Below are 15,485 nucleotides of genomic sequence, written 5' to 3' on the forward strand. Positions count from 1 at the left end.
TGCTTTTCATAATTACACTCTTCCATCATGATCAATTAATTGAATGTACTTCCAAAAGCGGGAAAATAATGAAGGTTTCTGTTGACGCTGGTGTCAAAGTAATGGAGTGTCCATTGAGCAGTTCTGATGCATTTATGTGTTCTAGTTTTGGCTTGACGTAGACAGAGTTGGATGGATTTTATGACTACTAGACCGTAGAGATTAGCATGAAGCATTTGTTCAAGTGCTCTACTGAATCAGAGCCATGAAAGTGGACATTTGGCTTTAAGTGGATGCTTCAAGGCTTTGCTGAAAAGCAGCGGGCTTTTGTAAGTGCTTTGTTGAATTGCCTTAATTTATAAACCTCAGTTTAAAAAAAAAGTTAATATAATATACCATCGTTGGTTTTCTGAATCAAGACATTGCTTTGGCTGAAATCTGGAACAGTGAGGAAAATCTAAGATAAATCAGGGTTTCGCCACATTTGAAGCAATAATAGAGTCCAGAGGCATACTTGAAAGATAACATCTGTTTCAGCAGGAGATACCAATTCATCTTGATGAGTAACAGATTGGAAAAATGCCATTTAAATAAAAGATGGGTTCTCACAAGAACAGCACATACACAAATGCCAACACAAACACTGAGGCTACAAATTCCCCATTAAACTAACCCCAAAATGGGTGGAAGAGGGGTGGGAACAGGAACCCAGTGGCTTCTCAGAAATTACATTTATAGCCTCTCCATTTCTACAGGCAGAGCTATCGCAGAGGCTGTGCACTAACCACATCTCATTTCAGCCTTGGAAGCAGGCACACAAGCCTCACAATGATTGTGTACCAGAGGCTCTGCCCTTGACATTTGTCATACAAACGGCCACTGATTTTGGTTGGCGACCACATTGTAGTTTCCAGTGGTTCCCAGCACCCTCCCAGATGCCATGAGAATAAAAAGGAAAATGGCAATGGGTAGGTTTTTATGATCCATCCTGAATTCACCATCTCCAGCCCAGGGAATCTTGCTTACTGCGACGGTCCCTAGGGACATGACAAGCAGCTTAGCCCACCTCATTCACAGCTTTCCACTTCCTTCTACAGAGGCGTTTGAAAACAGCCTCAAGGTCACAGTATCAGCCCTTCTAAACTCCTTGTACTCAAATGCTGACCTCTCTTAAAACAGGCCACGTCCAGCTATCAAAGAGAGCTGGAACTAGGTAACCTCTCGGCCTTGCCACTACTCTGAGGCAGGAGGGAGGCGTACAGCTGAGAAGAGCAATCCCCAAGGTGCGACCAGATGGGAGCAGAAAGGTCCTCTGGCAGCCTAGAGCTCCGAGTTCAAGGTCCTGGTCCAGCACAGCTTGTGCGCTTGATATGGCAAAGCCATTTCCCTTGTTCCTCAACTTCCATCTGAAAAATCAGTGTCATCCCAAGTATCAGCCTTTCCAGTGAGTAAAGAGATTAATGGTTGTGAGCTGCTCCAATACTACAGTGAATAGGTGACACATACCAGAGATGGGTAGGACAAGTCTCAAAATAGTCACCCACAGCGCCTATGTTGCCTCTGCCATCAGGAATTTTATGCCCTTGCAGTGGCAGCTACCTTTGATTTAGGTTTATTTAACATGGACTCCATTACATAGTTATTCTCACTTCCCATTGCCATTGCTCTACCAGTAGGATCTCTTTTGGATGCTTAATGAAAGGAAGTGCACTCAGCAACCTGCAGCTCCCATAGATACCAGCATACGCTCCCCACAGCTCTTCCAGAAAACGCTATGCATCCATCAGGTTCCCTTGCTGTTTTGACTTCACGGAACTGTACAGAAGAGCAATGTATTTTGGATGAAAGCCAGAGAAAGGCCAAAATGCCAACAACTGCGTGAAATCTATAATTTCATGCTGTGTTGAATGCCCTGGCTGCCCTTACAGCACTTCTCTTGTGCAAAAATTACTTACTAGCAAATGTGGATTTTTTTTTTTGTTGCATTGTAAAATTATTTTGCATTTATAGGAGACATACAAGGAAGAATTAAAAGAAATAAAGGAGCTGATAAGCACCAAATACATAGCTTATTTTGCAGATTTATTTATATAAGAGATAATATCAATGGTTTCTTGTCAAACATTAAACATAATGCTAGAAGTTGCAGTTTATTCATGCAATGTGGTGTTATACAAGCACTATAAGTGACCGACCTCAAACCACTATCAAAACACTGAAGCACTGTGGGATGATTACCCAGTGAAAATAAATAATTACGACATTTCCATTAAAAACAGCATTGTACAAATCTTTATTTTTTAATCACCTCAACATTGTAGTTAGTTTGCTCTCCAGCCCCAATTAAAATATACAGAGCTAATTCTGATGACCATACGTTTAAGTTTACATCCTGAAAACCCCAAATTCTGTCTTCTTCGTAGGTGCATTTAATGCTGCGCTGAGACTGAGGCCCAAAACCAGTCTTGTGTCAGCTGGATCAATAATTCCATCATCCCATAATCTAGGGGAGGGAAAAAAAAAAAATCAAACAATAATAATTAAAGGAAATTAACATATACAGCGGGTAGATTTGCAAGCACATGAAACTGGAAATAGTTACGCTAAAGACAGTGGACTAAAGAGCTAAATTATACTTGAAGCCATGGAGTTAATTCACCTTAACCATCAATGCAACAGACCGGTGTGTATTACTCTGTGGAATTTGTCTTCTAGAACAAAGTATAAATTTTGGATAAATGAAGAATATCAGGTCTACATATTTTAAATGAGATTATTCATACTTATTTTTAGTATGAAGTCATCACCTTAGAGAAAAGAGACCCTCTTTGTTTTTTATTATTCACATGGAAAATGACCTTTTGTCAATGACCTATCTTCTTCTATGAAGAATGCTATATTTTAAGGACTATGTCACATCATTATTTATGTTATTCAGGTTAGTTCAGCTGCCAGATGAGGATGATACAAGTGTTTATTCTTTCATCATTAAAAGAGCCAGAGTAAATCTCAAGTATTTCCAGTATTTGTTACATTTATTTTTTCTGAAGTCCATTTCTAAAAAACTATAAGATAATACTCTCCTTAACCCCGCCCTGAAGGCAATTAAATTATGAATGAGCAATTACCAAATTCCCAAGTCCTCAAAATCACAAACAGTTGTAAATAGTCTCTTTACACTTGTAAATAGTCTCTTTGATATTATCAAAAAATTCAAGTACTTGTGGCACCAGTTTTCAATGACAGCTCCATCCTACCCAAAATAAAATCCATGTGAAAACCCCTAGCAGGCCACAAAACTGTAAATATTGTATAACTACTACGTCCCCAGCAAGATATTTAAACAAAATACCACACTGCTCATTGCAACCCAGTCTCACTTCAATAAGCATGCATTTTAATCAGGGTCTGCAAAACATGCACAGTATCTTTGGTTAAGACAGTGATGCTCCTCCTGCATCCCATCTTTTCCTAGAGAGACTTATTTTGCAATCTTTTAAAACTTGCTTCAGTGTTGGCTGACATTTAATTCTTTGTCTGTGGAAAATTTAAAATACAAGAAAGGGTCATGAATAGGGAGCTAGGACTGACTCTACGAAGAGAAAGCATAGCCATTCGTTTCTAACTGAAGTTGCTGCAAATTTCCTATTGTTTGAAGATTAATTGAAAAAAATCGGTTAGACAGGAAATGATACATTTTGCACTCTTCTCTCAATACTAAATGTGCCAAATTTGCCAACCCCAAAAGAAAGAGGACTGCAAAGTGTACATAAATACATGCTGATAAGCTCAAGGCAGCAGCAGACCCTTCTGAGTGTTTTCCATCTTCGCTTTATTTCGCCGTTTGCTGTGAGAGTAATATTCACCAAATCAGATAAAAATATTAAGAGACTGACAATGTATGCTTTTTATTTTACAACAAATACATGTATCTATCCTAGGATGCACTAAGTGGAATTGTAATAAAGGACCCCTGTAACAAGATGAGGCACGAGGGCTCAAACTCAGCTTAGGAGCCTGTTCTCCAACTAGGAGAGAGAGAAGAAAAAAGATATCCAACTCAGAAAGAACATTCTACTATAAATATATCTGATCATGGTGCAGCTCCCCAAGTAGAGGATACTGTTACCCTAAGCAGGGCACAAGAGCAAAGCTGAAGTACAAAAGGAGAAAGGGGTTTGGAGAAGGGAAGACTTTGCTGTTAATTGGGCAAAATTACGCTGTTTCTTTTTTGGGACTGAAAACAAAAGCTTGATTAAAGAAATTTTACACCACAGTAGCTGTGGCACTCACTGACCTGGCTGCCAGGTCCCAACCAGCATAGAAAGAAGTCTGGAAAAAAAAGAACTTCTTTCAAGGGACAAAAAAATATGCTATAAACCCAAATCACAAATATAAGGAAACTGTAGCTCTATCTAATCTGTTCCCATTTTAGGATTTTCAGTGGGTATCTCCTTTCTAGTGGGCTAGTGAGCCGTGCATTGGAATATTCTAACACTCATGCTTGCGTCTGCGTGGAAGTGGTACTAACAGCAAATTTTGTTGCAGAAGACACACAAGAATTGTCTATATCATATTCTGGATAAAGTGCATGGCATAAGCTCTTGCAGTCTGGTTCCTGTGAATAACTCCTTTCCTAACTGCAGCTTTAAATTGTAAGTAATAACTCATTAAAGTATTTTGGCATACTTTAACAATACTCCATTGAAAAGAGGCATATTTTAACAGTACTCCATTGAAAAGAGACTCACAGTAAGTGCTTCTTACCATACAGCAAAAACAATTAGAAGCTGTTTTGTTCAAAATAACCAAAGGACCAAGTATAACTTGGTTTTACTAAGACTTACTTAAGAGTTGTTTGAATTCGCTTGTTCTTCCCCAAGACAGTGGTTATACCTGTTCATATGATAGCACGGTAGAATGGCCGAAATAGAGTATTTCCTATACTTTCAACAACATGAAGTACACATTATCGAAGTTTAATGCATTTGCTTTTCTTTCCTTCTTCTTGTATTTTAGATCTGGATTTAGTTTTGATGAATATAGTCAGACTAATCTGCCGAAGGGATGGAGAAGATCCCTATTAATAGTGAAAAGCAAAGTAGTTTTGTGAGGTCAAATCAACCACAATCCCTTTGTTTTCTTAGGACTGTGAAAAAAACAACTGTAAGAACAATCTCAAATACAGTAATTTCTATTTTTAAGCAAATTTGGGTTTTTTTGACTGTTACAGGTTTGTTTGCTCTGCGTATCAACTTTTTTTAATGAACCCTTGCAATTAACTTTTTTATTTATGAAATGCATTGAAACCGAATAAAGGAATTCATACTTCTTAAAAGCATTAAATAAATCTGCTAAGGGCCTGGGGAGGGCGGGGATGAACTGATCAAAAAGAATCATCAACTTTATGTGGTACTTTCCAAGCTGCAACTTCATAGTGGCTACCACTGTAATAAACACTTCCAAACATGAAGCACATTTTAATAGCAGATTTTTTTTTTTTTTGTAACAACACAATTAACTTATATCGACAACGACAAAGATTTTATGTTGCATGGAAGTCAAGCTGTTTTCATATAGTCACCCCTGGCTTCTGCTTCTCTTTGTTTAAAGAAAACTACATTCTCTACTGGGATGTAACATTAATAATTGAACTATCTATTAAAACCCCATTGCTAGAACATGAGTCACAACTACACTCATAAAATATTTGTAACCGAGACACTGTGAGTAAAAGAAATGAAGTCCCCAAAAGTAAAATGCTCATGTAATTTGTTAAGATGCAAACTGCTGAAATCCTTTTAGAAACCTGTAAGCAGATTAATATAAGTCATTAAAAAGGGTGCTGCCTAATGACTCCCGTTAATTAAGACTGCTCACTGTGAAAGGTTCTAATCAAATAATTGATTAAAGTTTGATTAGAAAATATAACTGCAGGGAACAGTATTGACAACCTGTACATATAACAAGTTATAATTTATACGCAAAATCATATAAGCAGAGTAAATAGGGAAATCTGCTTGTATTTTAAAATCATCAGTGCATTTTACTTCACTCTCATTATTACTGCTAAAAGCTTGATTCAAAGCCTAATGAAGTCAACTGGAAGGGTCACATCAATCTCAATGGACATTAGGGGTGAAGCAGACTGGTCCCCATATCTTAGCAAGAGTACAGCGTGAGGGAGCCTCCAAACTGGCTGCACCCGAGCAGCAATACAGACAGCAGTCTTTCTGCCCATCTGTCATTCTTTCCTCTTAGTAATGCAAAGCTGTTTGTTGGACTTTTCTTGCTGGTCTTTTTGGTGGAGGGATCTACTCAGCATCTGACAAAACCAAGGCTGTCCAGATTCAGTTTCAATACAGCACCCTGACATTTGGTTGATGGTCAACTGTTTTTTTTATCATGCTTGGGACCAGACAGGAAGCATCCTTTAGAGCAAAGGGAACAGGTTACTTCTCCCTGACCTACGGCAAATGCTTGCCAATAAGCAGCTACTGATGTTGGCTGACAAATGGGTTGGCTCCAAGGTACAGGGTGGCTAAATCCCTCCCTCAGGTACATTATTTGCTGCAAAAACTGTAATCCTACTTCATCTCATTGTTTCTGCTTGGGCAGCTTACTCCACAGTAATGAAAACTTTTGAGCTACTGGTCTGAGATGTTGCTTAGCAATTAGAAATAAATGAAGGAACAAGGCACACACGTGACAATATTGGCAGGAAGGCATGAAATCAGGGCAGAAAACATAAGAACATCTACCAATATACCCAATTATCTCTACAAGACAGCAGAGAGCAATTAAGAGCTCCTAGACAATGCAGAGTGTACCTACATGGATTGAAGGGAGAGAGAGAGAAACCAGCCTGGACTGTCTTGACCCGAGCCAGTCACACACTGTTCTCACAAGCACTCCTCAGTGAAAAGGGGCATTCCACTTTCATTGCTTTTAGCCAGATGAACCTCAGCAGGATTTCAGCTCTGACATTTGATTTCATGTCTCAGCTGGGTTTATTAGCTTGAGTGTAGCATCACATGAACCCAACCACATGCAACCCAGACCCACGCTAGTTCTCAGCCAGCTCACATCTGTGCACGTTAAGTTTCCCTTCCAAGCTACAGGCACAGTAAGAAGTATGTAACTACCCTGCTTTTTTAAATGATGGACAGGACACCTAGCATTAAGAGCACTTCCTAACCCCTAGGCTAGGCAAACAGGCTATTTACTGAGGTACCTTCTGGATTTGCAACCTAACTTCACAAAATGGCCAGATATTCTGGAAACATAAAGCGGTAAAAGTTGCTCAGTAGAGAGTACAAAGCTGGTGTTAAATACTCAAGTTTCATGTCTAAAAATCACTGGACATTATTAAAAATTTAGAATCTGACTTTCTTAAATCCTAACCTTAATCTTACATGTAAAACTACTTTCTTGCAGATTAGTAACTTACTGTTGTAAATACTGACAATGGTCTGTTGTTTTTGGGGAGAGAACAAGTTTTTATATTGCTAATATACTGAATACATTGAATGTTAAATAAATCCAATTGTTTTCAATCATGAGTACAAAGAGACTATGACTGTATTTCCAGCGAATATATATAAAAAAAGCAAATGTAAAAAAAAAAAATCAAACCATTCATCTTCTCCTCTGTGGCAGGGATTAGTTTTAAATACAGACAGTTTTACTCTTTTTTAATGTTATTGTATCAGTGCAAAATTCTTTTCCTTAAAATCCAGTTATAAAAGATGACAATATGTGTTTTCATTTTGCCTTCTTGCCTCAGGGCACAAGGTTTTGTGACACAGGTATGAGGCTTGATCTTTAAGTGGTACTAAAAGAGATAGCACAAAAGTTTTTAACAGCTGACACCATCTCTCAATTTGGGGAAAACCCTACGAAATCTAAATCGATTAAAAAGATTTATAAAAAAACCCCAAAGCAGTGTGCCACCAGAAAGTCCATGTCAATAACAATTCAGGATTTCACAAAAGTATCCTCATTGATTATATGTAAAAACCCCAATAAACTTTAACTTAGTAGCAGTGGGAGTTGTACACATGCATAAAACCTCAAGAAGTTGAGACTATCTGACTCTGCAACACTACCACATAGGCCTCTGCCAGAAGCAGAGATCAAACAGTGATGAGACTAAAACCCTACCTAAATTCATGACCCACATGCTATACGACTGCACCACTGAAATCTGCCTAGGTGACACCACAAACCCTGTGTACATATCCTACTGAGAATACTTATCCTACCACAGCACCAGCCAGGGCAAAATGGCAAGAGCTTCCATTTGATGAAGGCACTCATCTGATTAAACACTAAAATGCAAATGGATCCCCCAGGTATGATTATTTCAGTTAAGTTCATTCCTCTATCCCAACAGAAAACAGAGTAAAAGCTACCATTAATTTTGTATCTTCCTTCAGATCATGACAAACAATTCATAAAGGAGCTCACTGATGCTATGCTGCTGCTGTATCAAATGTGTCATACATCAGATTAAGCAGGTATCAAGTTAGATAAAAAGGCCCCCAAACTCCTCTTATTGGCATCTCTATGACATTGACAGAGTATCTTGCACCCACCTGTTCCCATAATTTCTGCCCATGATGTGCCCATGATGCCCACATCAAAATTTATCATATTCAACCCACTCTGTACTCAGCTGGTTTCCAGACTTCCCAGCTTGCAGATAAGAAAACCATCAGTAATTCTAATTCAGCTACACAAAAACCTACACACAGCAGACTCCACATTTGTATGAGACTAATATTCTTTCTGCAAAATGAGAAGCCACAGAGGCACAGTAAAGCCCCGTTATTATATGCTATCCTTTACCATCATTAGCAGCTCAGAGCCTGTGGAGAATTAGCTTTTGGATACCACAAGCAGGAAAATGTGCAGGAAGATTAGCACAGACAGGATGAAACTAATGCAGAGTAAGAATCAGAGGCCAAGAAAGGCTCCAAGCTAGTTTCCAGAGGTAATGCTCCAGGATGCCACCTTGCTTTATTAGCATACCTAGTTCCTGGGCATTTACTAATATTCCATTAACCTAAGCACAAAATGCTGCAAAGGACTTCTCAACAAACATGAATACGCTGCACCCATCAGCTAATACTCTATCCAAATTGCTACCATCCAATACAGTCACCTACCAAGATCATGACCTGAGATTTGCAAGTGGCTTCAAGTCTTCCTGAAACAACTTCTTTAACACTGGCCTCTTCTACTTGTGGAATCTCACTAAAATGAATTCTTCCTAACACACATGCAGCCACTTACTACACTGTTCAATGGGCTTTAGACAGGTGACCAGATACTACATTGGGGAGAATGATATAAAACTTATCCAGAATAAAATACATAGAATATAAACTCCATGCTACCATATCATTACTTAGAGAACCAGCAGAATAATTCCTGCAAGTGCATGCCTTCTTCTGAAACAGTATATACTACAAAGTCTCAGAGACAAGACAGACAAAACATTGATTTGAAGCTTGTTGTGTTGTACTCCTGCACATCAGACACAATCTTCGTTCCAGATTCCTCTGTTCTGCTGTTCTTCCAACACCAAGATTTAGATGTTATTGTTATGTCCTGTGATTACAATTAAGTTTTGGAAAAGTCATTTATACATTACCTTGCACTGGAATAATAAGGGTTTCCTTCCTCCTCGAACCTCCTAATGATTGGCTCCTTCAAAGCTGCTTCATCTGCCTCAGATAACTAAAAAAACAGGCAAGTAAACACACACAGATAAGATATTCTTTAATATTTTCTTCCACAATGACAGCAGAGCTTTATATGCAGCATCAAACTCGAAGAAACTGCCTAAACGATCTCCTCGAAGTTTCTCCCCCTTTTTGCAGACAATTATCAATTTAGCATATTTGACAATGAAATTAAAATACCACTTTTCAAAACAGGTGGGTGGGAAAAGGCGAGTAAAAATATACTTGAGTATAATAATAATTGGGGATTAGCATCTAAAAAATTACTGAAGCTACTGTACTGAATAAACCCCATTCTGAGTTGCCTTTGGCAAGATTTTTTAATAAAACAAGTCTGTGCTATTCTAACACTGGGTTTCTCTATGATCCAGAGTGGTGACCACTGTAATTCAGAAAATTTTCCAGTTTCTAACACATTTTACTGATATTAACTACAATTATTTTCTCAAACTTTTTTCTGGGTATCATCCTGTCCATCTTAGGGATTTGGGAGATTAAGACAGAGAGAGAGATGAGGGTGAATATATTCTATCCACAGAAAGCCCAAGTAAAGTGTAGAAAAAAACCTGTTGAGATAACATGTACATACCGCTTCATTATTCTTAACAACTACTCATGATAAATACAAGCAATTTTAAGACATCATAATAAAATCACTTCTTACAGGATCAAGGCACCAGTATAAACATAAACCATGTAATTTAAAAAAAACAGCAGAAAAGAGTTTACAGAGAAACTAGAAAAGATTATTAAACAAAATACCACTAATTTTCAATTAAAATGTTGAAATGAGTCAAAACCTTTTCCAAACCTCTACAGACTTCTGCTGTTATAAGTTTCATAATTCTCAGTCACTGAATAATTTGAAGATCAGCTTTCTATAACACTGCCTACTTCAAAAATAACTGGAAAGACACTTCCTTCTCATATATTCCTCCTCATACTCCCAAACCAGGGAGGATCCCTGGCTGCTCATCTTGGGCAGAACTAATAATCTGATGCACAAAGTACAAAAAGATGATGATTTGAGAAATATGCCTCTTTTTAAGCAAAGACAAGAAATGTCACGAATCATCTTCACATTTAGAAGATGTAAACAATAACATTTCACAAATGCTTTGCGTTTGTCAATGCACTAGGTGGCACTGGGAGAATGATAGTTCATTGGTGTCTCACTCTGTAACATCCTCTCCTAGCTCACAGAGTGAGCAACTCCAGTGAGAGAGTAAACAATAATGACGTTACTGCAAATGAAAGAAGAACGATGTACCTGTTTTCCCTCCCTTGCCTTTTGGTCCTTAGCTATTGTAGCTAGAACAGTTGCAGCTTGTTCCCCTCCCATCACGGATATGCGAGCATTTGGCCACACATAAAGAAATCTTGGACTGAAAAAATACATATTAAATATTAAAATGAGACAATGCCTTATTTCCTAGTGAAGACCTAATTCTCCCCAGCTAAGAATTCATTTTTATGCATGACAATCTTACAATGTATTGGTTTTTAAAGAACACAAATTAATGTACTTCAATGCTTGCAGCATTATGTTTGAAAATGCAAAAATTCTGCTCATTTCCTACATTCAAGCACCTTAAAAATTTATTTCTCTCTTTCTTGAGTCTCTTCATCTCACCCCGCCCTCCCCCGGAATTTTTCTCTTTAAAAATATCATGAACAATTTCAACAGTAACAGGGACCTCGAAAAATGAAAAAAACATTTATGAGAGTCATGTCCAAAGGGTCAAAAAAAAAAAATTCTTCGGGGTTCTGCAAATATTCCTCATAAACACAGGTTCATTAAAGTGAATAAGGATTTTTTACACAAGCTGGTACTCTTTATATGAATGCAAAATAAAGGACCAGCCCATACTGCCTAGTAATTGCTTAGGACTGTACAATTTTTCCTCTAAGAGCTAAAACGGGAGAAAAGCATGTCAGCACGTTTATATGTTAGAAGATCTCCTCCGTCACCTAATTCAAGGTTAATCATGAGCCTGTCAATCTCCACAGGTTTGTCAGGTTGTTATTTACTTATGACCATATTCACTGAGAACTGTTTTATCTTCCAAATAGCACAACTTCTGCAAGAGTTTAGATAGTTTTTCAGAATGGTACTTCAAGGTTATGTTCTCTTAACTTAGTCTTATCTCCTATCATAATGTGAAGTAACACCTACCTGTATGCTCTTCCACACATCCCATAGTTTCCAGCTCCGTAAGAACCACCGATAATCACTGTTATTTTAGGTACATTGGCACAAGCTACAGCAGTTACCATCTTGGCACCATCTTTTGCTATCCCTCCAGCTTCATATTCTCTACCAACCATGAAACCTAAAGAATTACAACATGAAAAAAAGGCTCACTAACTTTATATTATTATACTATGCTGTATGTCATACTATGTGCTTTATAGCACATGCAGAAAAAACTGAAGGCATCATAAGGCAAGGCCTTCACCAGCTGTTTACAGGCTGATTTCAGAACAGGCTGGATATGTACATACAATGAAGCACACAAGATGCTATCTAAAAGTCATAGCCTCAATAGTTAACAGCAAAGCCTACAACATAGTGAAATTTCAAAGTATTGAGCTTATGCACCTGTAATATTCTGCAAAAACACAATGGGAGTATTTCTCTGGCAACACAACTGGATAAAATGTGTACCCTGTGGAGAGGAAAGAAAAAATAATTAAAAAAAAAGTAAGCCATTAGAAGTTGGATCAGTGAAGCTATCACTACCATCACTCTAAAGTCTGTGAAGTCTCCTTCCACCAAAGTCCATGGGAGTATTTGCATCATGAAGTGCTGTACTACTACTGCTTCATCCAAAGTCAACTGCAAAACATAGCAGAAGTAAGAAAATGCCAAGAATGTGTGAGTCCAAGGGTAAAGCAGAAATAATACCCTTAAAAAACATTACTGCTGATACTGAAAAGCTTAACTGTTTTGACTCAGCCAGTACATAGTTAAATCACAGACAGCTTCACAGTGTGACATCTGACATTGAGTTTTGTAAGACTGTGCCACAGAAATTAAGACAGCCAGTCAGAAAAAAATATCTCCCCATTTCCTGTACAAAAGAGAATTATTCTCCGAAATTGGGAAAGGCGCACATACATTATTTGCTCATGGCCTTGCCAATTGCTGTAACACTCTCCTTTTTGTCAGGGCAGATGCCCTCTTCCCATTTTCTAGGAAAAGACCATTTTTCTAGCAAAGATACAAACAGTAGATTCCAAGCTTCTGTTTCGACTAGAAATAATCTAAATCAAAGTTCCTCAGGTTATTTACACATTTGTTGGTAAAAAAAAAAAAAGGTATATAGCACAGCAACTGAAAAAACCTCTAACCTCTTCACAATACAAAACTAGAAAAATTTACGAAAACATAAGAGAGAAAAATCATAAGCATAATCTTTAGCTAGCTTTTTCAGAAAAGCATTCAAAAAGCATAGTGACAATCATGAAAAAGATGTGTCAAAACTCATTACAAAAATGGAAAAGAAAAAAAAAGGAATATTGTTAGATGATGATGCTTACAGAGGCAACATCATCGACAAAGGTCTCTCTAGAAGTGAAACAAGTGAAACTTGACCATCTCCTCTTACAGTACTGATATGCCAGCAAAAGTCAGCAGAGGAAGATTCCTTACATTTTTTTCATTGGTAGGAAGAAAGTTACAGCACTAAATTATGAGAAAAATACTGGAAGTATTAGAAATACTGAAAGAGTCACTTTCAACTTGGAAATAACTGTGTTAAAATAAATGCTTGCCGAAAACAATGTCACTTACTGCAGTGCTCCAACTTGAAAGTACAAGTCCTCTGTACAAGTCCTTCAGTACATGAAACTCAATTTAATGTATTATTTTATTACAGCAATAAATCAAGTAAAATTATTTCCTTTCTCCACATCTCTCATCAAGACTTCCTTTTTCCTACAGATTTTCAATACTGATTTCCTCACTATTAGTTTGAGGAGCCTGCTAGAACAAAACTACCATATATAATTGCTATTACAAAAAATTCAACTGACAGTAGTTTCTTGAAAAAATAAAGAACTAAACCAAACAACATAGAACAAGGTAAGTAACCACTCTGCCGTACCCAGAAACTCTTTATCACCACCAATCCCCAAAGCCCAATCTGTAAAGCCCTGTTAACTGTAATGCAATCACAATATTCTATCGAAGATGCCCTTTAATTCACAAAACAGGTATTTTAGTTCACAGATTTTATGAGACTGCACATGTTTTCACTCATTAGTCTAAGCCAGGAGCTGCTGCAGCAAAGTATGAAAATGAAATCTCTGGTAAAGCAATGAACTGAGTACTGGAATCCAGGTTTGAAATTTGAAATTTTCCAGTTATTACAAAAACAATGATGTGATTTATTGTAGTAGTTTAGTAAACCTCACAGTTTAGAGGTTAGGAACTATAACTAATAGGGTATTTTATGCAATCAGCATGGACTTTTCTTGTTAGAGCTGTAAGTTTCAGGATATACTATTTCAACTGTGTTGTAGTCACACAAATTCAAATGCTGTTTTTCTAACTATATTTTCCTATTGTCCTATCTACTTCCTATCAGAAAAATCTACAGAACACTGTTTCTAAAATACGGTCAATTATCTTTACAGCTTATTAAGCTATTTCATGTTTACATGAAAAACGTGGAGCCAGTCTACCTTCATTATTTAAAAAAGTTCCTCATTTCAAGATCAAGTTGTCCACCAGAAGTTTTGTTTCTCAATGGCAAAGAAGCTAATAATCTATTTATCTACCTTTTTTGCTGACTCTGAGAAAAGAACTCCATTGTTTCCAATAATTCCTACCGGATAACCAAATATTCTTGCAAATCCTGAAGGAGAAAGATAAATTTGTAAATTTTCACATATATTTATTTTACTATAGCATATAAAGGTAACACTTTCTCTTGGTAACAGAAACTGCTATTCTTTTGAAGAAAAACATTATTAAAAATATCATTGGGTGAGCCAAACAGAATGAATCCAACTATAAAACCAGTGGGAACATATACAGAATAATTATATTTCTAAATACCTGTAATCAAGGTATCCCCATACAAGGCTTTGAATTCATCAAATTTACTTCCATCTACAATTCTAGCAATGACCTTAAGAAAAAACAGAAAAATAAAATTAAATTCCTAATCCTTCATAGTTTTTAATTTGCTTAGAAAGAAAGACCATGGTAACCTATAACTTAAAATAAATGCTTTCCATTTAGAGAACATCAAGCAGCCCACCATATAAATAGTCTGGATGGCAGGCAAAGCCCACTTATTTTTTAAAGTGAGATTTATCTACATGTTTATAAAAAATGGAATTTCAAGATTAAGAATATTCTAATGGAACAGTTTAAATTATACAGGAACAATGTTTTCCTGATTAGTTAAATTTCAAAGAAAAACTGCTACCTCTGGTTATATTAAACATTAATCAATAGACTCACATCTATAAAGAGAAAAACATATACAGCCATGAGTCACTTTCTTAGAGATAAGTTTATTTTCAGCTTGCTTAAGTTTGTGACATACAAAAATAATGAAGATCTGTTCTGAGGTTTCTTTGAGATGCAAAGCAGCCATTTAACATAAATATAGATCCATTGCTAGCAAGACATTTGCCAGAAGATATTTATTTCAACTTTAAAAGAACATAAATCCAAGCTATTACAACTTTCATGAGTGTAGTATAAGTGAGACTCAATAAAACTGTTCGTCTTTTTTTCCC

General features: G+C 37.0%; 1 protein-coding gene across 1 annotated transcript in view; it reads right to left on the reverse strand.

The window, feature by feature from the left end:
* Positions 1–2,046: 2,046 nt before the first annotated feature.
* The window catches only part of MCCC2 (methylcrotonyl-CoA carboxylase subunit 2), a 38,922-nt gene continuing 25,483 nt past the window's right edge, over positions 2,047–15,485 (reverse strand). Inside the window, exons 11-18 of the mRNA XM_050912830.1 lie at positions 14,794–14,866; positions 14,514–14,590; positions 12,472–12,567; positions 12,331–12,397; positions 11,905–12,061; positions 10,999–11,113; positions 9,638–9,723; positions 2,047–2,482 (exon numbers count right to left, since the gene is read on the reverse strand). Of these exons, the coding sequence (XP_050768787.1) occupies positions 2,365–2,482; positions 9,638–9,723; positions 10,999–11,113; positions 11,905–12,061; positions 12,331–12,397; positions 12,472–12,567; positions 14,514–14,590; positions 14,794–14,866 (789 nt within the window). The 3' untranslated portion in view covers positions 2,047–2,364. The remainder of the gene's footprint in view (positions 2,483–9,637; positions 9,724–10,998; positions 11,114–11,904; positions 12,062–12,330; positions 12,398–12,471; positions 12,568–14,513; positions 14,591–14,793; positions 14,867–15,485) is intronic.

Source organism: Gymnogyps californianus, chromosome Z (genome assembly GCF_018139145.2).
Source record: "Gymnogyps californianus isolate 813 chromosome Z, ASM1813914v2, whole genome shotgun sequence".
Taxonomy (NCBI): Eukaryota; Metazoa; Chordata; class Aves; order Accipitriformes; family Cathartidae; genus Gymnogyps; species Gymnogyps californianus.